Source organism: Scyliorhinus canicula, chromosome 17 (genome assembly GCF_902713615.1).
Source record: "Scyliorhinus canicula chromosome 17, sScyCan1.1, whole genome shotgun sequence".
NCBI classification, from domain to species: domain Eukaryota; kingdom Metazoa; phylum Chordata; class Chondrichthyes; order Carcharhiniformes; family Scyliorhinidae; genus Scyliorhinus; species Scyliorhinus canicula.
This window is the reverse complement of record NC_052162.1, coordinates 81,187,169-81,214,061: the sequence shown is the minus strand read 5'-3', so window position 1 is coordinate 81,214,061 and position 26,893 is coordinate 81,187,169. Positions and strand designations below refer to the sequence as shown.

At 45.1% G+C, this 26,893-nt stretch overlaps 1 protein-coding gene across 3 annotated transcripts in view; it reads left to right on the top strand.

Moving 5' to 3' along the window:
• Positions 1 to 17,317, top strand: part of LOC119952392 (5-hydroxytryptamine receptor 2A-like) — a 344,511-nt gene extending 327,194 nt beyond the window's left edge. For all 3 annotated transcript variants that reach the window (XM_038776111.1, XM_038776110.1, XM_038776112.1), the window contains 2 exons: positions 12,841 to 13,041; positions 15,658 to 17,317. In XM_038776111.1, coding sequence (XP_038632039.1) covers positions 12,841 to 13,041; positions 15,658 to 16,478 — 1,022 coding nt within the window. In that variant the 3' untranslated portion in view covers positions 16,479 to 17,317. The remainder of the gene's footprint in view (positions 1 to 12,840; positions 13,042 to 15,657) is intronic.
• The last annotated feature ends 9,576 nt before the right edge of the window (positions 17,318 to 26,893 follow it).

The window sequence follows — 26,893 nt, the reverse complement described above, 5'->3', positions numbered from 1 at the left end:
CCGACGCGGAGAACCACTTCACCGAGCCCCCTGCAGCAACTAGGGGTGTGATCGAGTGGTGCTTCGGCACCCTGAAGATGCAGTTCAGGTACCTGGACCACTCCGGCAGGGCCCTCCAGTATAGCACTGGGAGGCTGCCCACAACATCACGCAGCAGAGGGGCGACGGGCTGCATGAAGAGGATGAACGTCAGTCCTCGTCCAACAGGGAGGGGGACGGGGGAAGTGCGAGGATGGGCAGGGCATGGGGCCAGGCAGGCACGGGAGGTGCGCATCGTGCGCACTTGAGCCAAAGCGCATGGGACGCTCTAATTGTCTCCAGGTTCACCGACTGGGAGGGGGGGGGGGGGGTTGGGGACTTTCCGGGAGCAGGGACACTGTCCACCCCCCCACTCCCCCTCCCAACCCTCCACCCGTCCCTGGGCCGCACCCCCCACCACTGGCAGTCTCCTCCATGATTCTTACCTGCCTCACTAAGGGGTGCGGGTCCTTGTTTGGCAGTAACAGCGGGTCTGGCTCATAGGATGGAGGATGATGACAACCCGCTTTGGGAAAAGCTCTGGTGCTCCACATCGCTTGACAGGGTCTGGCTCCTGCCCATGGTAGCATTTTCCACCGTCCACCTGGGTGATCCCTGCATGCGAGCTGGCCATTCCATCAAACGCTCTCACCGAACCTCTTGGATGGCAGCGGTGGAGACGGGATGCAGGGGAGAGGGGTGGGGGGTAGCACGGTGTGGGTGGGACATCGGAGCAGTGAGTGCTGGTAGAACTGCGCTCCACTGCCCAATCCCACCCACAACGTCCATCCATTTCTCCCCATTGCATCCCCTCTGCTGCCAGCCCAGACAAGCCCATCCCTCACACCCTCTAACAGAGCACCGATGTAGGATGTTTCATTGCGTGCAGGTGTTTAATGTGAACAAATGTATACAGATGTGTGCCCTAGCCTCAATGCTGTACTCTGCCCTGAACCCATGCCAACTTAACTAGTGTCTACTTTTCAGGCCTTACGGGCCCTAACACTGCATATTGGTGGATACCCAGTGGAGTGGTGGCGGCCTGCTGCTGTTCCTGCCCTGTGACCTGTGTCCCCTTTGATGCCCATCTTCATGGGTGACCAGGCCTGAATGGGCCCGGCTGCTGCTCGAGTGTCCCAGGTGGCATAATGCCACCCTGTTCTGCCCATGTGATGCACCTGGGACAGGAGGGGGGAGTCCAAGGCACTCTGGTGTTCCAGCTCCGCCCTACTTGAGTCACCGGCACGGGCCCCATCCCCTCCTCCCTCGGGGTGCGCCATGTCCCCCAGGCTACGCATTCAGACAGGGGTGCGAGCACAGCTAACCCCTGAAGCTCCCCCGTCACCTGGCGCTGCCAGTCCTGGAGACTCGCTGTCGTCTCGACAAGGGTCTGTATGTTTGCGGCCACGGAGCACAGAGAGTGATCCACCTCCCTCAGGTCCTGCGCTACATCATGCTTCTGGGCCTGTGCCGCATCAGCCAGTGACTATGCCATCTCCTTCTGAGACTGGGTCACCTCCCTCTGGATCTGTGCCATATTGGCCAGTGCCTGGACAATGCCAATGTCCAGGTGGCTCTGTGATAGAGTAGCCCTGTTCTGGGCCTCGGCCACCACCTGCACAGAGTGACCCAGGCCTTGGGCATCTTGACCCATGGCTGAACACTTTGACCCCAAGGTCTCCATCACAGTCGTTGGCCTGGGTAGCATGCATGACTCCCTTCGCACATCTCCTCAAAACTTTGCACCTCACACCTTAAATCTATGTCGCCTAGTAATTGACTTTTTCACTCTGGGAAAAAAGGTTTGACTATCCACTCTGTCCATGCCACTCATAATGTTGTAAACCTCTATCAGGTCGCCCCTCAACCTCCATCATTCCAGTGAAAACAATCCTAGCTTATCCAACCACTCCTCATAGCTAATACCCTCCAGACCAGGCAACATCCTGGTAAACCTCTTCTGTACCCTCTCCAAAGCATCCATATCCTTCAGATAGTGTGGCGACCATTTGAAATATGTCCACCTAATGAAACAGTCAATTCTATATTTTATTATGACACTGTCTTCAGAAACGTCATCCTTAATCCATGGCAGTATTGCAACAAAGTGCTACAATCGATCTCATCCACATGGACTGATCTTTTTCATATGTTCTTTGTTCAAGCAATTGATATTAAATTTGACTCTGAGTTTTGGATTCACTTTTCATGTGTATACTAAGTTTATAAGATGATTAGGGGAATAGATAGAGTAGACAGTCAGAGACTTTTCCCCCGGGTGGAACACACCATTACAAGAGGACATAAATTTAAGATAAATGGTGGAAGATATAGAGGGGATGTCAGAGGTAGGTTCTTTACCCAGAGAGTAGTGGGGGCATGGAATGCACTGCCTGTGGAAGTAGTTGAGTCGGAAACGTTAGGGACCTTCAAGCGGCTATTGGATAGGTACATGGAATAGGGGAGAATAATGGAGTGTAGGTTAACTTCTTAAGGGCAGTACGGTAGCATTGTGGATAGCACAATTGCTTCACAGCTCCAGGGTCCCAAGTTCAATTTCGACTTGGGTCACTGTCTGTGTGGAGTCTGCACATCCTCCCCGTGACTGCGTGGGTTTCCTCCGGGTACTCCGGTTTCCTCCCACAGTCCAAAGATGTGCAGGTTGGGTGGATTGGCCATGAAAAATTGTCCAAAATTCTTTGATTAACCTAGGACAAAAGTTCGGCGCAACATCGTGGGCCGAAGGGCCTGTTCTGTGCTGTATTTCTCTATCTATCTATCTATCCTCTACATTAGATCCAGCAGAGGGCAGCAGAGCAGAGCTACTGATCAGCTGTTCTGGGGAAATTTGCATACGTGCAGTGCAGTCAACCTAATTTGAAGGTGGTTTGTGGAGGGGCTGTTGTCAAGTGACAGTTTAAATTTCGAGTGCCTTTAAATTTGCTTACCTTTCAGCGGCAGCAGGGTTTGAGGGAATATCAGGTAAGCTCTTCCTTTCTTTTTCTTTTTCTTGTTTTTTTTTTAAATCTAGAGGTGATGTCAGGGAAGGCAGTACAATGCTCCTCCTGCAGAATGTTTGAGGTGAGGGACGCCGTCAGTGTCCCTGCTGATTTCATCTGTGGGAAGTGCACCCAACTCCAGCTCCTCAAAAACCGTGTTAGGGACCTGGAGCTTGAGCTGGATGAACTTCGGATCATTCGGGAGGCAGAGGGGGTCATAGATAGGAGCTTCAAGGAAGTAGTTACACCAAAGACTGGAGATAGATGGGTAACTGTAAGAGGGACTGGGAAGAAGCAGTCAGTGCAGGGACCCCCTGCGGTCGTTCCCCTGAGTAACAAGTATACCGTTTTGGATACTTGTGGGGGGGACGACTTACCAGGGGTAAGCCATGGGGTAAGGGCCTCTGGCACGGAGTATGTCCCTGTTGCTCAGAAGGGAAGGGGGGAAAGGAGTAGAACATTAGTAATTGGGGACTCAGTGGTCAGGGGCACAGATAGGAGATTTTGTGGGAGCGAGAGAGACTCGCGTTTGGTATGTTGCCTCCCAGGTGCAAGGGTACATGATGTCTCGGATCGTGTTTTCCGGGTCCTTAAGGGGGAGGGGGAGCAGCCCCAAGTCGTAGCCCACATTGGCACTAACGACATAGGTAGGAAAGGGGACAAGGATGTCAGGCAGGCCTTTAGGGAGCTAGGATGGAAGCTCAGAGCGAGAACAAACAGAGTTGTTATCTCTGGGTTGTTGCCCGTGCCACGTGATAGTGAGATGAGGAATAGGGAGAGAGCAATTAAACACGTGGCTACAGGGATGGTGCAGGCGGGAGGGATTCAGATTTCTGGATAACTGGGGCTCTTTCTGGGGAAGGTGGGACCTCTATAGTCAGGATGGTCTACATCTGAACCTGAGGGGCACCAATATCCTGGGGGGGAGATTTGTTAGTGCTCTTTGGGGGGGTTTAAACTAATTCAGCAGGGGCATGGGAACCTGGATTGTAGTTTTGGGGTACGGGAGATTGAGAGTATAGAGGTCAGGAGCACAGATTTGACTTCGCAGGAGGGTGCCAGTGTTCAGGTAGGTGGTTTGAAGTGTGTTTACTTCAATGCCAGGAGTATACGAAATAAGGTAGGGGAACTGGCAGCATGGGTTGGTACCTGGGACTTCGATGTTGTGGCCATTTCAGAGACATGGATAGAGCAGGGACAGGAATGGTTGTTGCAGGTTCTGGGGTTTAGGTGTTTTAGTAAGCTCAGAGAAGGGGGCAAAAGAGGGGGAGGTGTGGCGCTGCTAGTCAAGGACAGTATTACGGTGGCGGAAAGGATGCTAGATGGGGACTCTTCTTCCGAGGTAGTATGGGCTGAGGTTAGAAACAGGAAAGGAGAGGTCACCCTGTTGGGAGTTTTCTATAGGCCACCTAATAGTTCTAGGGATGTAGAGGAAAGGATGGCGAAGATGATTCTGGAAAAGAGCGAAAGTAACAGGGTAGTTGTTATGGGAGACTTTAACTTTCCAAATATTGACTGGAAAAGATATAGTTCGAGTACATTAGATGGGTCATTCTTTGTACAATGTGTGCAGGAGGGTTTCCTGACACAATATGTTGACAGGCCAACAAGAGGCGAGGCCACATTGGATTTGGTTTTGGGTAATGAACCAGGCCAGGTGTTAGATCTGGAGGTAGGTGAGCACTTTGGAAACAGTGACCACAATTCGGTGACCTTTACGTTAGTGATGGAAAGGGATAAGTATACCCCGCAGGGCAAGAGATATAGCTGGGGGAGTTAAACCGTGGTTTACCAAAGAAGTGGAATCTCTTGTTAAGAGGAAGAAGGAGGCCTATGTGAAGATGAGGCGTGAAGTTTCAGTTGGGGCGCTTGATAGTTCCAAGGAAGCGAGGAAGGATCTAAAGAGAGAGCTGAGACGAGCAAGGAGGGGACATGAGAAGTCTTTGGCAGGTAGGATCAAGGAAAACCCAAAAGCTTTCTATAGGTATGTCAGGAATAAAAGAATGACTAGGGTAAGAGTAGGGCCAGTCAAGGACAGTGGTGGGAAGTTGTGTGTGGAGGCTGAGGAGATAAGCGAGATACTAAATGAATACTTTTCATCAGTATTCACTCAGGAAAAAGATAGTATTGTGGAGGAGAATGCTGAGACCCAGGCTATTAGAATAGATGGCATTGAGGTGCGTAGGGAAGAAGTGTTGGCAATTCTGGACAAGGTGAAAATAGATAAGTCCCCGGGGCCTGATGGGATTTATCCTAGGATTCTCTGGGAAGCCAGGGAAGAGATTGCTGAGCCTTTGGCTTTGATTTTTAGGTCATCATTGGCTACAGGAATAGTGCCAGAGGACTAGAGGATAGCAAATGTGGTCGCTTTGTTCAAGAAGGGGAGTAGAGATAACCCCGGTAACTGTAGGCCGGTGAGCCTAACGTCTGTGGTGGGTAAAGTCTTGGAGAGGATTATAAAAGATACAATTTATAATCATCTAGATAGGAATAATATGATTAGGGATAGTCAGCATGGTTTTGTGAAGAGTAGGTCATGCCTCACAAACCTTATCGAGTTCTTTGAGAAGGTGACTGAACAGGTAGACGAGGGTAGAGCAGTTGATGTGGTGTATATGGATTTCAGTAAAGCGTTTGATAAGGTTCCCCATGGTCGGCTATTGCAGAAAATACGGAGGCTGGGGATTGAGGGTGATTTAGAGATGTGAATCAGAAATTGGCTAGTTGAAAGAAGACAGAGAGTGGCAGTTGATGGGAAATGTTCAGAATGGAGTTCAGTTACGAGTGGCGTACCACAAGGATCTGTTCTGGGGCCGTTGCTGTTTGTCATTTTTATAAATGAGGATTTATTTTTATAAATTTTTATAATTTTAGGAGGGCGCAGAAGGATGGGTGAGTAAATTTGCAGACGACACTAAAGTCGGTGGAGTTGTAGACAGTGCGGAAGGATATTGCAGGTTACAGAGGGACATAGATAAGCTGCAGAGCTGGGCTGACAGGTGGCAAATGGAGTTTAATGTGGTGAAGTGTGAGGTGATTCACTTTGGAAAGAATAACAGGAATGCGGAATATTTGGCTAATGGTAACATTCTTGGTAGTGTGGATGAGCAGAGGGATCTCGGTGTCCATGTACATAGATCCCTGAAAGTTGCCACCCAGGTTGATAGGGTTGTGAAGAAGGCCTATGGTGTGTTGGCCTTTATTGGTAGAGGGATTGAGTTCCAGAGCCATGAGGTCATGTTGCAGTTGTACAAAACTCTAGTACGGCCGCATTTGGAGTATTGCGTACAGTTTTGGTCGCCTCATTATAGGAAGGACGTGGAAGCTTTGGAACGGGTGCAGAGGAGATTCACCAGGATGTTGCCTGGTATGGAGGGAAAATCTTATGAGGAAAGGCTGATGGACTTGAGGTTGTTTTCGTTAGAGAGAAGCAGGTTAAGAGGTGACTTAATAGAGGCATACAAAATGATCAGAGGGTTAGAGTGGACAGCGAGAGCCTTCTCCCGCGGATGGAGGTGGCTAGCACGAGGGGACATAGCCTTAAATTGAGGGGTAATAGATATAGGACAGAGATCAGAGGTGGGTTTTTTACGCAAAGAGTGGTGAGGCCGTGGGATGCCCTACCTGCAACAGTAGTGAACTCGCCAACATTGAGGGCATTTAAAAGTTTATTGGATAAGCATATGGATGATAAGGGCATAGTGTAGGTTAGATGGCCTTTAGCTTTTTTCCATGTCGGTGCAACATCGAGGGCCGAAGGGCCTGTACTGCGCTGTATCGTTCTATGATCTATGTTCTATAATCTATGTTGTAGTAATCTATATTCCACTTCTGGAATACTGTGCACGGCTTTAGTCTCTTGATTTGAAATCACATTAGAAATGGTTCAAAGAAGGTTCACTCAGCTCAACCATGGGACGATGGTCTTACCTTATGAAGAATAATGTTGCAGTGGTTGAACTATATCCATTGGCGTTTAGATGAATGAGAGGTGATCTTATTGAAATATATGAGATCCTGATGGGACTTGATGGGGTGGATACCGAGGGATGTTTCCACTCGTGGGGGAGACTAGAACTCGGGGACACAATTTAAAAATAAGACTGAAATGAGGCATTTTCTTTTCTCTCAGAGGGTGTTAGTATGTGGAATTCTCGTTCCCAGAAAGCAGTGAAGACTGGGTCATTGAATTTATTCAAGGTAGAGTTAGATAAAACAGGGCAGCAGGATAGCATAGTGGTTAGCACAGTTGCTTCACAGCTCCAAGGTCCCAGGTTCGATTCCCGGCTGGGTCACTGTCTGTGCGCAGTCTGCACGTTCTCCCCGTGTGTGCGTGGAGTTCCTCCTGGTGCTCCGGTTTCCTCCCACAGTCCAAAGATGTGCGGGCTTGGTGGATTGGCCATGATAAATTGCCCTTAGTGTCCAATAAGGTTCAGTGGGGTTACTGGGTTACGGGGATAGGGTAGAGGTGTGGGCTTAGGTAGGCAGCTCTTTCCAAGAGCCGGTGCAGACTCGATAGGCCGAATGGCCTCCTTCAGCACTATAAATTCTATGGTACTCTATGATACTATGAGGCGAGTCAGGGCTATGTGGACCAGACAGGAAAGTAAAGTTGAGACAATAACTGCATCAGCCATGATCTCACTCAATGGTGGAGCCAACTCAAATGACTCCTTCTGCTCCTATGTTCCTATGTACTTGCCATGTGGAAATTTTGAGGTAAGCATCTCAGAGACAGGGACTTAGTGAGTAGATCCTCCTGGATCCCAGACACTGATCACAAATGGGAGTGGAAGAGTTATCTGATTTCATGGGCCGGCAACCAGTATTCTCTTTTACTGCCCAGTTTCTTAGACAAAAGGACATCCCAAAGGAGCTCATGGGCATTTAGTTCATGATGCTAAAAGCGGAACAGCAAAAAGTTAGGAGCAGGAATTTATTGCAAAATTAATGCCGTGTAAATGATACACAGTTATTAATTGTGTAAATTGGCCAGTAAGTTGTGGCAAGGAAGAGACAGCATATGAAAATAAATACCCACCATAAACATTCAGTCCAAAGATGTGCAGGTTAGGTGCATTGGCCGTGCTAAATTGCTCTTAGTATCCAAAAACGTTAGGTGGGGTTACTGGGTTATGTAGATAGGGTGGAGGTCTGGGTTTGGGTAGGGTGCTCTTTCCAAGGGCTTGCATAGACTCGATGGGCTGAATGGCCTCCTTCTGCACTGCAAAGTCTTTGTGCGATTTATGGGGTTGCTACATTTGCACATTCATTTTTTTTTAATAAATGTTTTTTATTGGGTTTTTGTACTAAATATATTTACAGTTATGCGCACAGATTAAAATATGTATATCTAGAAGTGAAAACAAAACTGGCAGGATATTGTGCACTAGCTCAAAAACAGCAACTCTGTACAATTAGCAATATGATGTTTAACAAATAAGTAAGCACCTATTTGTGGTGTGGGGGAAACTGGCGAGCTACATATACATTTGGATGCCGGAGAAACAATTACAGTAGTTATGTTCAACACAGAGAGGGCAATACGAGAATGGATCTGGTGTTGGTGTTGTTATTTGCTTCTCCTGGATGGTTTTTGCTGACATCGTCGTCGCACGTTCACCTCCGCTTCGGCCGTTCGCCGTCTTTTTCCCATATTTTCCTCACTTGCTGTTACTGTATTTGCCAAGTTTGTTGTCGTTTCTGTGCTCTCCTTCCGGCTATCATTCCCTCGCCTTACCCCCACTCTCTGGTTCCCCTCTATTGTTCCCTGTCTCCTCCTTCTTCCCTGTTCCCTCCTCCCCCATCCTTCTGCCCCCTTCCCCCTTCCACTTCTGTCGTTAGCCTTTCTTTTCTCTTAGGTTTAGCTGTCCAGTATGCAGTAAGTCTGGGGCAAGACCAGAACATGTGGGCGTGGTTGGCCGGGCCTCCTTGGCATCGTTCACATCTATCATCCACCTCCGGCAAGAACCTACTCATTCGAGTTCTTGTTAAGTGGGCTCTATGTACCATTTTTAGTTGCGTCAGGCTGAGCATTGCGCACGTGGAGGTGGAGTTGACTCTATGCAGTGCTTTGCTCCCACCGTCCCCACCCTATTTCAATCCCCAGCTCTTCCTCCCATTTCTTTCTTGTTGTGTCCAGTACAGTGTCGGCCCTTTCTACATGCATTTGCATATTCATTGCCCACACCACAGAAAGCTAGGTCTACTATTTAATAGCGGAAGGAGACCCTGAAACAATGGTGTAATAGTTCATGAATGCCAATTAATCTCTTTGCTTCAGAAAGCGAATAACTGAAAGTGTGGAGTCTCATTCCGGTAGGAGATTATAAAAGTGTCAAATTCTGCATTTTTATATTTCTTTTCTAATGTTTTCCCCCCTTTACATAAGAAAATAAGAACATAAGAACTAGGAGCAGGAGTAGGCCATCTGGCCCCTCGATCCTGCTCCACCATTCAATGAGATCATGGCTGATCTTTTGTGGACTCAACTCCACTTTCCGGCCCGAACACCATAACCCTTAATCCCTTTATTCTTCAAAAAATGATCTGTCTTTACCGTAAAAACATGTAATGAAGGAGCCTCTACTGCTTCACTGGGCAAGCAATTCCATAGATTCACAACCCTTTGGGTGAAGAAGTTCCTCCTAAGTTCAGTCCTATATCTACTTCCCCTTATTTTGAGGCTATGCCCCCTAGTTCTGCTTTCACCCACCTGTGGAAACAACCTGCCCGCATCTATCCTATCTAGTCTCTTCATAATTTTATATGTTTCGATGAGGTACTCCCGCATCCTTCTAAATTCCAATGAGTACAGTCCCAGTCTACTCAACCTCTCCTCATAATCCAACCCCCTCAACTCTGGGATTAACCTAGTGAATCTCCTCTGCACATCCTCCAGCGCCAGTACATCCTTTCTCAGGTAAGGAGACCAAAACTGAACACAATACTCCAGGTGTGGTCTCATTAACACCTTATACAATTGCAGCATAACCTCCCTAGTCTTAAACTCCATCCCTCTAGCAATGAAGGACAAAACTCCATTTGCCTTCTTCATCACCTGTTGCACCTGTATACCAACTTTATTGCGACTCATGCACTAGCACACCCAGGTCTCTCTGCACAGAAGCATGTTTTAATATTTTATCAGTTAAATAATAATCCCTTTTGCTGTTATTCCTTCCAAAATGGATAATCTCACATTTGTCAACATTGTATTCCATCTGCCAGACCCTAGCCCATTCACTTAACCTATCCAAATCCATCTGCAGACTTCCGGTATCCTCTGCACTTTTCGCTTTACCACTCATCTTAGTGTCATCTGCAAACTTGGACACATTGCACTTGGTCCCCAACTCCAAATCAGCTCTGTAAATTGTGAACAACTGTGGGCCCAACACTGATCCCTGAGGGACACCACTAGCTACTGATTGCCAACCAGAGAAACACCCATTAATCCCCACTCTTTGCCTTCTATTAAGTACCCAATCCTCTATCTATGCTACTACTTTACCCTTAATCCAATGCATCTTTATCTTATGTAGCAACCTTTTGTGTGGCACCTTGTCAAAAGCGTTCTGGAAATCCAGATATACCACATCCATTGGCTCCCCATTATCTACCGCACTGGTAATGTCCTCAAAAAATTCCACTAAACTAGATAGGCAGGACCTGCCATTTATGAACCCATGCTGCGTCTGCCCAATGGGACGATTTCCATCCAGATGCCTTGCTATTTCTTCCTTGATGATAGATTCCAGCATCTTCCCGACTACCGAAGTTAAGCTAACTGGCTTATAATTACCCGCTTTCTGCCTACCTCCTTTTTTAAACAGTGGTGTCATGTTTGCTAATTTCCAATCTGCCGGGACCATCCCAGAGTCCAGTGAATTTTGGTAAATTATCACTAGTGCATTGCAATTTCCCTAGTCATCTCTTTTAGTACTCTGGGATGCATTCCATCAGGGCCAGGAGACGTGTCTACCTTTAGCCCCATTAGCTTGCCCATCACTACCTCCTTAGTGATAAAAATCATCTCAAGGTCCTCACCTGTCATAGCCTCATTTCCATCAGTCACTGGCATGTTATTTGTGCCTTCCACTGTGAAGATCGACCCAAAAAAACTGTTCAGTTCCTCAGCTATTTTCTCTCATTATTAAATCTCCCTTCTCATCCTCTAAAGGACCAATATTTACCTTAGCCACTCTTTTTTTGTTTTATATATTGGTAGAAACTTTTACTATCTGTTTTTATATTCTGAGCAAGTTTACTCTCATAATCTATCTTACTCCTCTTTATAGATTTTTTAGTAGCTTTCCGTAGCCCCTTAAAGATTTCCCAGTCCTCTCGTCTCCCACTAATCTTTGCCACTTTGTATGCTTTTTCCTTCAATTTGATACTCTCCCTTATTTCCTTAGATATCCACCGTCGATTTTCCCTCTTTCTGCCGCCCTTTCTTTTTGTTGGTATAAACATTTGCTGAGCACTGTGAAAAATAGCTTGGAAGGTCCTCCACTGTTCCTCAACTGTTTCACCATCAAGTCTTTGCTCTCTTCTCTCATTCCATTGTAATCGCCTTTGTTTAAGCACAAAACACTAGTGTTTGATTTACCTTCTCACCCTCCATCTGTATTTTAAATTCCACCATATTGTGATTGCTCCTTCCGAGAGGATCCCTAACTATGAGATCATAATCTCACAATCCAATCTTTATTTTTGTTTCTTTATTTTGCTTTATGTAGCTGATTTGACATTGACTCCACCCATAATAATACACCCTCCTTCTCACCCCATCCTCTGTTTATTTCTTATGAGGAAAGGTTGAGCAGATTGAGCTTCTTCTCATTGCAGTCCAGAAGAATGAGTAGTGACCTTATTGAATCACATAGCATTCTGACGGAGCTTGACAGGCTAGATACTGAGAGAATCTTCCCGCTCCTGGGGATCCACTGCTTAAAAATAAATATTCTCCTTGTGAGATGTGAGGTGGAATTTCTTGAATCTTTGGAATTCACTTTCCCAGATAGCAGTAGAAGCTGGATCATTGAATGCATTCAAGGCTGATTTAGACAGATTTTTGATCTGTAAGACAGTCAAGGGATCACAAAATAGTTGAGTAAAGACAACATTCAGATCAGCATGAAACAGAATAGCATAACCTTGCCTCTGTTTTTTTAAATGATTTTAATCCTCAAAAGGCTATGCACTGTTGGTCCTGTTGTTCAGCAACTTCCCCGACTTTCTTGTTGCCCGCACCATGTCATTATCAGCTCGCACTTGCAGCAACTTACCGGGCAAAACAGGTTTGAGCTAAAGGTGGCAGAAAAAGGTGTAAAATTAATCAAGCACGCATGAGATGAAAACTTTGAGCCAAGCATTACAGTAAAGTCGGCACTGGTTATGTTTTGTAAATAAAGGCTTGGACAGAAGAGATACATGTTCTGTTACGATTTCCTGATACAGTGAGGACCAGCACTGCAGAACAGGCTGTTACGTCCCCGGATCCTGTGCTCACCTTTGTGTTTTCTGTCAACTGCTCTCATAACTAAAGTTCAATGAAATGAAATTGAAGATATCACAGATTTCAACATGATACATCACTTCAGTACTATCTAAAAAATCACTGGGGGCAATCAGAACAACACAAGCAGAACCCTAAGCTATGTAGATGGGAAGACACCGCTTGCACTGCTTCCTAAACCACATGTTGTTCATAGATTGGGAAACCGAGGGGTCTGGAGAGAAAATCAAGGAATTATTGAGTTTCCATACCTAAGTGCATAAATACAAAATTCCACTTATAACCTAATAGTTTGTGTTTCAGACAATACCTGGCCTTTCCCAGAAAAGATGTGTCCCATCTGGATTTACTTGGATGTTCTCTTTTCCACTGCGTCCATCATGCATCTGTGTGCAATATCACTGGATCGTTACATCGGAATACGGAATCCTATTGAGCACAGTCGCTTCAACTCACGAACCAAAGCAATTATAAAACTAACTGCCGTCTGGACCATTTCAATAGGTAAGTATTACATCTGCTTCTAGTCCGTTGAATGTAGAACATCAAGCATGTCGGAATTCATGATGTTAGTAACATGGGCGGCACGGTAGCACAAAGGTTAGCACTATTGCCTCACAGCGCAGGGGCCCGGGTTCGATTCCCGACTTGGGTCATTGTCTGTGCGGAGTGTGCATGTTCCGCCCGTCTCTGCATGGGTTTCCTCCGTATGCTCTGGTTTCCTCCCAGAAGTCCTGAAAGATGTGCTTGTAGGTGAATTGAACATTCTGAATTCTCCCTCTGTGTACAATCAGGTGTCCTAGTGTGGTGACTAGGGTTTTTTTTTACAGTAACTTCATTGCAGTGTTAATGTAAGTCTACTTGTGACACTAATAAAGATTATTGTAAAATTATTAGTCCATGACTTCACACATCATTAAATAGCGTTCCAGGAAACTGTAGGGGACAGTCCTGAATACTGCTGTCATGTATTTGCTGTATGAGTGATGCCAACATATTAGCCTATTTCTTTGAAAATCAACGCCACCATATACAGCATCTTTTACTTTCATTCCATTGTAAGATAATAACCTGAAAATTAGCAGCCCTGCATTTATCCATTCCAATAATTTGTGTTGATGTATCTCAATTAACAAGGCTGAAAGTGATGGCATTGGTCTTCCCAATGTTTAGCTGGAGAAACATTTCAGAGAGGTGACAGAGAGGTAGATCTGGCTGTCATCAGCATGCCTATGGAAGGTGACCCCAGATCTTTGTAACAGCATTGCCAAGGGGGAGTGTAGATATGAGGAAGAGAAAGGAATCAAGGCTGGAGTCCAGAAATGACGATGTTGGGGGTGAGAAGGGAAACAAATGCTGGGAATGCTCTGGATATGATCCGGTAGCTAAGAGTCAACTCACAGGCCCACAAGGGCAGTTCCACAAAGTTAGACAGAGAGGAGAGATGTTGGAGGATGTGATTGACTGCACTGAAAGCTGCACAGAGGGTAAAAAGGATGAGGGCAGATCAATCTGAGTCGCACAAAACCGCTTTTGTAACTTCGGGTGAGATGTTTCAGTTCAATGGAAGAAACTGGATTGGATGAAGTCAAATTGGTGGGCGGCACGGTGGCACAGTGGTTAGCACTGCTGCCTCACAGCGCTGAGGATCCTGGTTCCATCCCGGCCCCAGGTCACTGTCCGTGTGGAGTTTGCACATTCTCCCCGTGTCTGCATGTGTCTCACCCTCACAACCCAAAGATGTGCAGGGTAGGTGGATTGACAATGCTAAATTGTCCCTTCAATGGAAAAAGAAGAGTTGGATACTCTAAATTTATATATTTCTTTAATTCAAATTGGGAGTTCAGGAAAGGTGGACACTGATCGGGAGGCACCCACGTGTTGTAAATAGTGTAGCAGTTGGCCAGGGCAACGGACCTGAGAGTGACTAACCTGACTTTATTTAGGCTCGGTTCTAGAATTCTTTTTTTTCTAATTTTAAAGTAGCCAATTATTTTTTTTCCAATTAAGGGGCAATTTAGCTTGGCCAATTCACCTAGCCTGCACATCTTTGTGTTGTGGGGGTGAGACCCACACAGACACGGGGAAAATGTGCAAACTCCACATGGACAGTGACCCGGAGCCAGGATCGAACCCAGTGAGGCAGCAATGCGAACCACTGCGCCACCGTGCCACTCTCAGAGTGCTAGAATTCTACTCCAAATATAAAAATTTGAACACTCTTATTTTCATTACTGCGCAACAACCTATGATAGTTGGCATGGTCACCATTACCGAGAGTAGTTTTTCAATTCTAGATTATTAACTGAATTTAAATTCCAACAGCTGCTGTGGGGGGAATTTGAACCCATGACCCTAGCGCATTAACATGGGCATCTGGTTTACTAGACTAGCTACATTACCACTACACCACTATCACCACTGCGCCCCCCCATCATTATTGTACATGTGTGCCTCAGTTCCACAAATAATAGCCTTATTAGTTATCTATGAGTTATATTCTGAAAAGGAAACCCTTGTTATTTTAAACTACATGCAATCCATTTAAATTGATTCAACAATGCATATCTTAGTTGTATTTCAGGTAATGATCTATTTCCATTTGACTAGAAAACGACACCAATATAGTAAACCAGAACTTCCCATCTCGGGTGGTCAATGCCCTTGGAAGGCCTTGTGCACTGGCAATGCAGGAATGTCCCGGGAAGTCTCTTGCATTGTTCCAATGAGAAATTCCCTTGCATTTGGAACCCTCTGAATCCGAGACTTCGGTTGGTAAACTAGTCCTGACTCCTGAATAAATATTCTATTGACCTCTCAACATTCCATTAGATCCCCCGACTTCCCACCAACCCCCCCCCCCCCCCCCCCACCCCCCCCCACCCACCCCCCGCCACAACCATCTGCCTGACTCACAACACCCACAATACTAAAGAGGAAACCGAAGAAAATGGTGATTATAATGTGGATAGTAGAGTAAACAAGGCTTAGTAACAACTTCCTGTTGTCACATTCTGGTTCCCCTTGCATGACCTGTCCTTTTCGTCCCCAGTTTAATTAAGTAAGTTCTTTTTAAAGTATTTTATAATTTCATAATCTCTTTGAAACTATTTCTTCCAGGCATATCGATGCCAATCCCTGTCATTGGCATTCAAGATGAATCCAGGGTTTTCATTGACAACAGCTGCGTTATAAATGATGAAAGCTTTGTCCTCGTGGGTTCATTTGTAGCATTCTTTATCCCACTGATTATAATGGTCTTCACATATTGCCTGACCGTGCAGGCGCTGCAAAAACAGATCAGTGTGTTTTTAGGCGATCAAAAAATAAAGCGAACAATCTTGCACGTCTTTAAAAGGGACAACTTAGGAGAGAACACAACAGTGATACAAAGATCGGAGACTCCAGATGCGAGTCCAAAGCCGCCTTTGAATAAGGAAGCTCGGCTCTTCCGGAAAGGAACCATGCATTCCATCAACAATGAACAGAGGGCTTCGAAGGTTCTTGGAATTGTCTTTTTTTTGTTTGTTGTCATGTGGTGCCCTTTCTTCATCACTAATGTCATGTCTGTTATCTGCAAGGATTCTTGCAATGAAGCAATCATTGGAGAGCTGCTCAATGTGTTTGTCTGGATTGGTTATACCTCATCTGGTGTCAATCCGCTAGTTTACACACTCTTTAACGGAACATACCGCCGAGCTTTTTCTCACTATATCCGTTGCCATTACAATGTCAGAAGATCCAGAAATCACTTTACAATCATTGCCTCCACATCAGCAATATATGACAGAAACTTGGAAATGACTACCATGAACAATGGAAATAAATCAGTGAATAATGAATTGAGAGTCCCTGAAGAAAGACTACATGTAGCACTGGGATCAACAGAGTCTTCTATAGACAACTGCATTGTTATCAGTGAAAAAGTTAGCTGTGTGTAATATTGGGCCTGGAATGCTGGGCTATTAGTATGTAGTATGTGGCCTAGCATACTAGGCCTTTAGTTTTGCATGTACTGTGTGAGGCCGAACTTTACTAGGCTATTAACTGTGTGTAATGAGGGGCTAGAATATTAGGCCATAGACACGATTAAATGACTGTAAATAATATATACATAGGTCAGAAAATGTTAATTGCCTGGTTCAAAGATTTCAAACAAATTGCTATGTGAAATATATATATATGGGGTATATATCATCTGGATTGATAATTAACAGATAATGCTGTATTCTCTGTTCTTATGGCATTTCAAATACCTACATGTTTCTCCAACATCATAATGAGGGTCTGACTACCTCTTCCAGCTGTATAGCTAGGTCAGGATGACTGGACTGGATTGGATTTCTTAATTGCTTTATAAAATAGGATTGCACAATACTGTGGACGTCAGAAATCTGAAATGACAACGAAAAAATGCTGCGAGGTCAAGCAGCATCTGTGGAAAGAAGAAAAACGGAGTCAACGTTTCTGGGTCGAGGTCTTTTCATCAGGACTGGGAAAAGTTAGAGGTTTAACAGTTTTCAAGAAAGTCCAGAGTTTGCATTTTACCACTGTCTGGTCCAATAGTGAGTCAGCAATTTCAGATCATAACCATGGCTTCTATTCTTTCAGACAGTAGGCTCCAGTAATGATTTTGCTTTGATCGTATTTTGCTACTGAAGACCCAACTATTGTTTCTTTAATTGTTACATTCCCAGACTCTAGTTTTGCCTCACAGCATCATTTCTTTGGTCACTTAATCTCTCCTGCCCTCCACGCTATTGTAGACTATCCCTAACGTTCTCCACCCCCCCCCCCCCCCCTCCCCCAGGCCATTCACAAGCTATTTCCTGCCACTGTGCTTTTTTAAAACCCCTGTTACCTCTCTACCATTTTCCATGTTCTGATGAAAGGCCATTGATCTGAAACCTCTGCGGGAACCTTCCCATCCCCATGGAGACAGGTTTGGAGATGGAGCCAGAAGCATACCCGGGATTGGGTCACTGACACATTTTGGCCGCCGAGCAATTTTGCCAGATGCAGTATTGAATTGGCAGTGGTGACACACCTGGCACCAGCGGGCACACAGCTGAGGCATTAATTGATATAAATAGCAGAAATGTGTTGACAAGCCTGATATTTGCTGAGGTGACATGGGACTCACCTCTCGTTCCCTGCTTTGTCTCCAACTTGCCTACTCACAGTGCGATGAGAGTAGAGTGGGCATCAAGGTACCCTGAGATCCTAGGGTCCAAACTAGTAATCCTCAGTACCAAGAAAAACCTGCAGAGGACCCATTGGAGAGTGCAGAGTGGGAGGGATTGTCTTTCCGTCACATAATGAGATTCACTCCTTCACCTTGCCCTACCCTCTCCTGCTCAATGCACACTGCCTTTACACTGGAGCTCCCGTTGCCTCGGGCGCTCTGATTGGCTCTCCTGCCAGTGCAGCCTACCTGCTCTCTCTAACTGGACAGCATACACACTCAGAGGTGACCAATTTGGTTAGCTGCTTCCCGTAAAATTGCACAGGAAGTCAGGAGGACTGCAAACGCCAGCAGGGTCGCGACCTGGAAATGGTCCGAATGCCTGAAAATTATTATCGATCAGTAAGCTCTACCCATCAACTATCTCCACAGGTGCTGCCTTTCCATCTGCATATTTCTAATATTTTGTGGTTTTGTCCTGCAGTTAGGTACTTTGATCAGTACCAAAGATGCCAGCTGGTATGAAACCTGTTATTTTTGTAGTGACCATATTCCTGAATCGTCTCAAGTATGCTCTCTTCTGCAATTGTTGGAAAGCAAGATTATGGGAGAGTTTGTTCACCGCTATCTAACTCTCTACATGCCGGATTGTCCTGATCTGAAGTCAGTTTACTGTCACAACTGCCTGGGCTAGTGCACGGTCAATTCCAGCCCCACTTGACCTGGAGCCGCAACCGAGGTGAAATCACATGTTATTTTACTATCTCTGAGGTCCTTGGCTCAATGATCTGCAGTCACCAGGTTTGTAAATGTAACACAGATAACCTTTTATTATTTAACAGTAATATAATTAAAATGACAAAAATGTAACTGACTACCTAATACCCCTTTCCCACCCACCTCCCCTTTCCAACTCACCCCACTCTACACACACACACACACAACATAGACAGAAAGTGTGGGGGAGGGGAAAGAATTATGATAAATTAAAAAGGGTAAAAGATCTCCAATGCACTAGGATGGTTTTCAGTTAAAGTCTTTCAGAGGTTCAGTTTTTTTGCTTTGATGCTTCTTCCTTCTAAGCTTGAGAGTGTTTTCTCGGTTAAGGTTGTTGATTTTCTTTGTAGATTCAAGATCATTTCAACTATATAGTAAAGATGTGGCAGGCAATCACTGATTTTAGAACAATAAAACAGTCCTTTAATTCAGCAGAGAAAGAGAGCTCGTACTCCATTCAAGGTCTAATCACTTCTGACCGGCTCTCAGAAGCATCACGCAGGAGCCAATGACTGACTTGTCAGCCAGAACACTGTTCCTGGCCAACCCACAGGTTGCCAGCCAGCCAATCGAACCAAAGCTGGTTCTTAACATTCCCTCGGCACTGACGGGTCTGTTTTCTCCTCTCCAAAAAACAAATCCTGGACCATATTGTCCTGACTAGCAGGTTGCTTCAACTTAAGTCCACTACTTAAAGGCACATTCCGATTATGAGTCCACAGACCAAAACCGATAAAACAAAAGAAATAAGAACAAAGGGGAATCAAAAGGAAGGTCTCTCACATACCTCCCGCCTTCCAGGGATGAAACATCATTGCAAGGACAGATCCATTCATCCTTCCTTTCCCACGGCCTAAATTCCCCAGATTCTTATATCTACCATTTATCAACATTTAAACCCGTGACAATAGATTGTCCTTTGCAGGAATATGTACAATTTTAACATCAAAATCTTGCAACAATAAACTCTATTGGAATAATCTTGCGCTCCGAGTTGTAAATTTTTCAATCAGCGCAGAGCAGATTATGGTCCGTATGGACTAAACTTTGTTTATAGTCATGCTGGACACATATTTCAAAATGCTGAAGGGCTAGTAGCAATGCTAAGGCTTCTTTCACAATGGTGGATGATTTTCATTGGTACAGGCTTAGTTTTTTTGAAAAGTATCCGACCGTCCTTTCTATTCCTGTCTCATCATCATGTAGTAACACTGCGCCTACGCGCAAGTCACTGGCACCCATGGCCATTTTAAAGGGTTTGGAAAAATCAGAGAAAAAGAGAAAGCTCTTTGTCATTTCGCGGACCATACCATTTTTCCTTGTTTATGCAATTTACTCAACATATATTGGATTTCTGCCTCCATCTGACCTAGTTTCTGTGCGTTCAGTCGATATGGATGTTTTTTATCGGGTTGGAGTCACTTATGCCTATACCATGATCAGTTAATGTGATGTGCACACCAGTGTGTCCCTACAAATCTGCTTATGCTTTTGCAGTATCTTTATAAGATCTTTTTGTTGCCCTTCTTTTAAATAGGCAAAATCAGTATATAATTGTTCTAGTATCACCTTATTTGTTAGTCATACCACAAAACGGTCACTCTGTGAAATGTCGATCCTTCTCCTTCCTTGCTCTTATTATAAGACCATAAGACATAGGAGCAGAAGGAGGCCACTCGGCCCATCGAGTCTGCTCTGCCATTCAATCATGGCTGATATTTTTCTCATCCCCATTCTCCTGCCTTCGCCCCATAACCACCTTATTAATCAAGAACCTATCTATCTATGTCTTAAAGATACTCAGTGATTTGGCCTCCACAGCCTTCTGCGGCAAAGAGTTCCACAGATTCACCACCCTCTGGCTGAAGAATTTCCTCCTCATCTCTGTTTTAAAGGATCATCTCTATCCAGGCCTCGCAGTATCCTGTAAGTTTCAATAAGATCCCCCCCTCATTCTTCTAAACTCCAACGGGTACAGACCCAAAGACTTCAACCGTTCCTCATATGACAAGCTCTTCATTCCAGGGATCATTCTTGGGAACCTACTCTGAACCCTTTCCTCGGCCAACACATACTTGATTAGATGCGGAGCCCAAACCTGCTCACAATACTCCAATTGGGGTCTGAGTGAATGCTAACATTGCATTTGCCTTCCTAACTGCCAACTGAATCTGCACATTAAACTTAAGAGAGTCGTGAACAAGGACTCCCAAGTCCCTTTGTGCTTCTGATTTCCTACGCATTTCCCCATTTAGAAAATAGACCTCCTTCCAAAGTGCATGACCGTACCGGCCTCCCCAAACGGGCGCCGGACTGTTGCAACGAGGGGCTTTTCACAGTAACTTCATTGAAACCTACTTGTGACAATAAGTGATTATGATATGATTATGATTTATGATAACCTCACTTTTCCACATTGTATTTTTAATCTGCTTCTTCTTTGCCCACTCTCCTAGCCTGTCCAAATCCTTCTGCAGCCCCCTTGCTTCCTCAATACTACCTGTCCCTGTACAGATCTTTGATTCATCTTCAAACTTAGCAACAGTGCCTTCAGTTCCTTCTTCCGGAATATTAATGTATATTGTGAAAAGTTGTGGTTCCCAACACAGACCCCTGAGGCACACCACTAGTCACCGGCTGCAATCCTGAAAAAGACCCCTTCACCCCCACTCTCTGCCTTCTGCCAGTCAGTCAATCCTCTATCAATGCCAGGATCTTACTCTTAACACCATGGGCTCTTAACTTATTTAACAGTCTCCTTTGCGGCACCTTGTCAAAGGCCTTCTGAAAATCTAAAAAAAATCACGTCCACTGGGTCTCCTTTGTCTCAGTTCCTTGTTACCTCCTCAAAGAACTCTAACAGATTTGTCACACATGACCTCCCTTTGATAAAGCCATGCTGACAGTCCTATTTTATCATGCACTTCCAAGTATTCCGCGGTGTCATCTTTAATAATGGACTCTAAAATCTTAACAATGACCGAAGTCAGGCGAACGAGTCTATAATTTCCTGTCTTCTGCCTCCCTCCCTTATTAAACAGCAGTGTTACATTAGCCACTTTCCATTCCTTCGGGACCCTTCCTGCCTTCAGTGATTCCTAAAATCTTCTACCATGAAGGTTGATGCAAAGTAACTATTCAGTTCCTCTGCCATTTCTTTGATTCCTATTATTACTTCTCCAGCCACATTTTCCAGTGATCCAATGTCTATTTTTGCCTCTCTCTTGCCTTTTATACATTGAAACAAACTCTTCCCATCTTCCTTTATATTATTAGCTAGCTTGCACTCATATTTCATCTTCTCTCCCCTCATTGCTTTTTTAGTTGTCCTCTGCTCGCTTTTAAAGGATTCCCAATCCTCTCGCTTCCCACTAACCCTCGCCACTTTGTTTGCTTTTTCTTTTGCTTTTATGCTCGACTTCCCTCATCAACCATGGATGTCTTGTCCTCCCCTTAGCATGTTTCCTCCGCCTCGGGATGAATTTCTGTTGTGCCTCCCGAATAATTGTGGTCACTGCTCCCTCAGTGTTTCTTCACCTTATGTTCCCTAATCAAGTCTGCCTCATTACACATCACCAAATCCAGAATTGCCTGTTCCCTGGTAGGCTCTGTCACAAGCTGCTCCAAAAAAAAGCTTCGACATTCCACAAATTCCTTTCTTGGGATCCACTACCAACTTGATTTTCTCAGTCTCCCTGCATATCAAAGACCCCATGATTATTGTGATATTGCCATTTTTACATGCTTTCTCTATCTCCTGATTTATATTCTGTCCCGCATCCTGACTACTGCTAGGGGGGGCCTGTACATAACTCCCATCAGGGTTCTTTTACCTGTGTGATTCCTCAACTCTACCCACAGAGATTCTATGCCTTCTGATCCTATATCGCTTCTTGCTATCGATTTAACTTCATTCCTTACTAACAATGCAACCCCGCCCCTTTGCCCATCAGACTGTTCTTTCGATAGGACATATATCCTTGTATATTTAGAGCCCAGCCCTGCTCCCCTTGCAGCTACGTCTCTGACGCCCACAACATCGTACCAGCCAATTTCAATGTGCGCAACATGCTCATTTACCTTGTTCCATATACTGCACGCATTTAGGTACAACACACTCAGTCCTGCATTGACCACCTCCGTTCCCACATTTGTCACCTTTTGTGCTCTGCCTGGGTGTCATGTTGTTTTCTTATGTTTGTTCATTTAGCACAGAGCTAAATAGCTGGCTTTCAAAGCAGATCAAGGAGGCCTGCAGCGCGGGTTCAATTCCCGTACCAGCCTTCCCAAACAGGCGGCGACTGTGGCGACTAGGGGCTTTTCACAGTAAATTCATTTGAAGCCTACTTGTGACAATAAGCGATTTTCATTTCATTTCTACTTCCCCTTCAGCAATTACAAGCTTCTAAGTTCACGCTCCGGTTCCCATCTTCCTGCCATACTAGTTTAAATCCTTCCGAGTGACTCTAACAAACCTCCCAGCCAGGGTATTGGTGCTTCTCGAGTTTAGATGCAACCTGTCCTTCTTTTACAGGTCCCACTTTTCCCGGAAGAGATCCCAATGATCCAGAAAACTGAAACCCTCCCTCCTACACCACTGGTTTAGCCACATGCTTAGCTGCACTATCCTCCTATTTCTATTTCACTGGCACTTGGAGTAATCCTGAGATTACAACCCTAGAGGTCCTGCTTTTTAGCTTACTGTCTAACTCCCTGAACTCCTTTTGCAGGACCTCCACTCTTCCTGCCTTTGCTGTTAGTACCTATGTGTACTTGGACCTCTGGTTGTTCACCCTCCCCCTTCAGGATGTCCTGTCTTCATTCAGAGACATTCTTGACCCTGGCATCAGGGAGGTAACACACCGTCCTGCAGTCTTTTTCACGTCCACAGAAGCGCCTATCTGTGCCCCTCACTATAGAGTCCCCTATAATTATCGCTCTCCTGCACTTTACTCTCCCCTACTGAGCAGCAGAGCCAATTGTGGTGCCACTGTTCTGGCTGCTGTAGTTTTCTCCTTATAGGCTATCCCCACCCAGCAGTATCCAAAATGGTATACCTGTGAGAGAGGGGGACAGCTACAGGGCTATCTCTGTCCTCTTCCACTACTTCTACCACCTGACACATTTTTCCCTTCCTATCTTCTTCCCATGTTGGTATTTTTTCAACATATTTATGTGGTATAATCGGTCCTTCTTCCTGCAGTCTGGAGTTCTCTATTAGCTAAGTCACCTCACTCATTCACCTAACTATCTTGTAGGGGCTGCTGAATTTCTCTTTCAGAGGTTCACCCTGCCAAGGCACTAATACCAGTACCTCATCTCCAGCTTGGGATGTTCCGGACCTGACAAGTTTGTCTGCCCACATTATCATCCATGCTCCTGAAACCTTTTAAATGCTCTCGTGCTACCTGCCAAGCTCCTGTGAGTCTTTCCAGAAATGTGGACATGTAATCCAACATTGAGACTTTTTTCCTGTTGTTTTCAAAACTTCTCTTTTGTCTCTCATCAATTTTAATGGACCCCGTACTTTATGGCCATGAACCAGTTCAAATGGGCTAAACCCAGTAGGTTCGATTGGGGAATCTCTGGTGGCAAATAGTAAAAAATTTAAATCCTTTGTCTCAATCACTTGGATATTCATGGAGACATCCTCATAGACCTGTAATCATGGTTTTCAGAGTCTGATGACATCTCTCCAAAGCTCCCTGAGTTTTGGGTCACAGGCAGTGGGGCAGCAGGGTAGCATGGTGGTTAGCATAAATGCTTCACAGCTCCAGGATCCCAGGTTCGATTCCCGGCTGGGTCACTGTCTGTGTGGAGTCTGCACGTCCGCCCCCTGTGTGCGTGGGTTTCCTCCGGGTGCTCCGGTTTCCTCCTACAGTCCAAAGATGTGCAGGTTAGGTGGATTGGCCATGCTAAATTGCCCGTAGTGTCCTAATAAAAGTAAGGTTAAGGGGGGGGGGGTTGTTGGGTTATGGGTATAGGGTGGATACGTGGGTTTGAGTAGGGTGATCATGGCTCGGCACAACATTGAGGGCCGAAGGGCCTGTTCTGTGCTGTACTGTTCTATGTTCTATGAGGTGCTTGATACCTAAACTACAAATTATGTCCTGGACAATTTTAGACAAAGAATTAGAACCCTGGTCAGATTATACTTCTAAGGGTAGGCCACAGCATGAAAAAAACTGTGTCAACTTTTCCACTACTACCTTAGCTGTAATTGTTCTCAAAGGTATAGCTTCCGGGAATTGAGTTGTCATATTCATGACGGTATGTACTAATGCCCTGCCTTCATTTAGCCAATGGTCCTACACATTATACCAATACCTGACTAAATGTTTCTTCAAACATTAGCATGGGACTAAAGGTGCTGGTTTAATCACATGTTGTGGTCTACCTATTACCTATGGGATATGACAGGTCCTACAGAATTGTACTCCATCCTTATGCAGTCCTGGCCAGGAAAAATGCCTGTTAACTGATGCCTGAGTTTTCTGAATTCCCACATGTCCTGCCATTAGAATCTCATGTGCTACCCGCAGTATTTCCCTGTGATATTTGAGCGGTACCACTATCTGATGAATAACTGTCCATTGCTCATCCGTAGGTCTATGAGGATGACTCCACTTCCTCATTCGAACTCCATTCTTAACATAATAGCACTCTAGAACCCCTTCAGCCTCAGCTTCTGTGAGAGCTGACTGTGCTAATCTATGTATCACTGGATCTGCCTCCTGGGCCTCAATTAATGAAGTCCTACCAAACACTTCCTCAGAATTATCTACGTCCTCAAGGATAGTTTCAGCCACTCTACCATCCGATGTGACTTTAATCTCTGGTGGTGGATTTTATTTAGCCATTGCGTTGATTTGATTTATTGTCACATGTACCGAAGTACAGTGAAAAGTATTTTTCTGCGGCCGAGGAATGTACACAGTACGTACATAGTAGACACAAGAATAATCAACAGGGAACATTGACAAATGGCACATCGACAAAACAGTGATTGGTTACAGTGCGGAACAAGGCCAAACAAAGCAAACAAAGCAAATACAGGAGCAAGAGCAGCATAGGGCATCATGAAGAGTGCCATTGCCCCTGGTCACCACACATGACAGGAAACTATCTGGACACTGTTCCTATGACTATTCTGTCTCCTTATCATCCCTCGGACTCTCTGTAATCCTGGGTGAAGCTACAACCTTCACTCCTGCCAAATCATTCCCCAAAAGTAGGTCTACTCCGTCCACTGGTAACTTCTTACCAATCCGACAACTATTGGACCTGACAATAAATCACACTCTAATTGTTCTTTACACGATGAAACTGGAATATAATCTCCACTTATCCCTTTCACGAACACCTTCGACTGGATTCCCCATCGGTGTGATACTCCATTTCACCGGCAGCCCACTCACGCCCGCGGATTTCCTGACAGCGTTGGGGTGTCCACAATGGGAAACCACATTGGCCCACTGCCGGGAGGGAGGATCCACCGCACCAGAAAACTACTTGTCTAGCTGTCATAACCCTTTGGTCTTCAATATGAATTCTTATCACAGAAGGTAGGGAGTTCTTAAGTTCTCCCAAAAGAATGATTTCTCTCAGAGCCTCATAGGTAGTTTCAACTCCCAATGCTCGTTATTAAAATTAAAATTGTTCAGCTTAACCCTTTCAAATTCAATGTAAGTCTGCCCCGGCTGTTTCCTTAAATTTGGAAACTTTTGCCTATATGCCTCTTGAACTATTGCACATGCACAAAGAATAGCCTTTTTTACCTTGTCGTAATCCTTAGCTACCCCCCTCTGACAGGGAAGCATAAACAACCTACGCCCACCAGTTTACTTTGCATGGGTAATGTCCACTTTTCCTTTGGCCACTCCATTTGGGATGCTGTTTTCTCAAATGCCATGGAAATGTCTCTTCTTTCCTTTTCCTCTAATTTTGGAAAGGCCTGTATAAACATAAGCATATCCCCATTGGCTTCTAGTCCAGAGTAAAGCTCCTTTTTAGTTCCCTGGAGCTCCCTTTTAATTTCCAGCATTTTAAGCTGAAACTTTCTCTCTTTGGCATTTCCCTCTCTTTCTAATTCCAACTTCCTCACTTCAATTTCCATTTGAAAAGCTCTACAGCTTCCTTTTTGCAGTGTCTCCATTTCTTTTTCCATTTCAAAAAAATCCCTCTCACGCTGAACTGCAACCAAATTCTCTCCAGCTCGATTTTCCCATCAGAAAATGCCTCTGATGCTACACTACCTGGACTACTTGCTCATGGGCTCTCCTGTGTTTCTAACAGATCCAAGAACTCAACCAATATAACACATATCTCTGCCTTCTTAGCTTTAGTTTTTAATTCACTTGCCAATTCAATTAACTTGTCTTTTTGAGCCCTTGC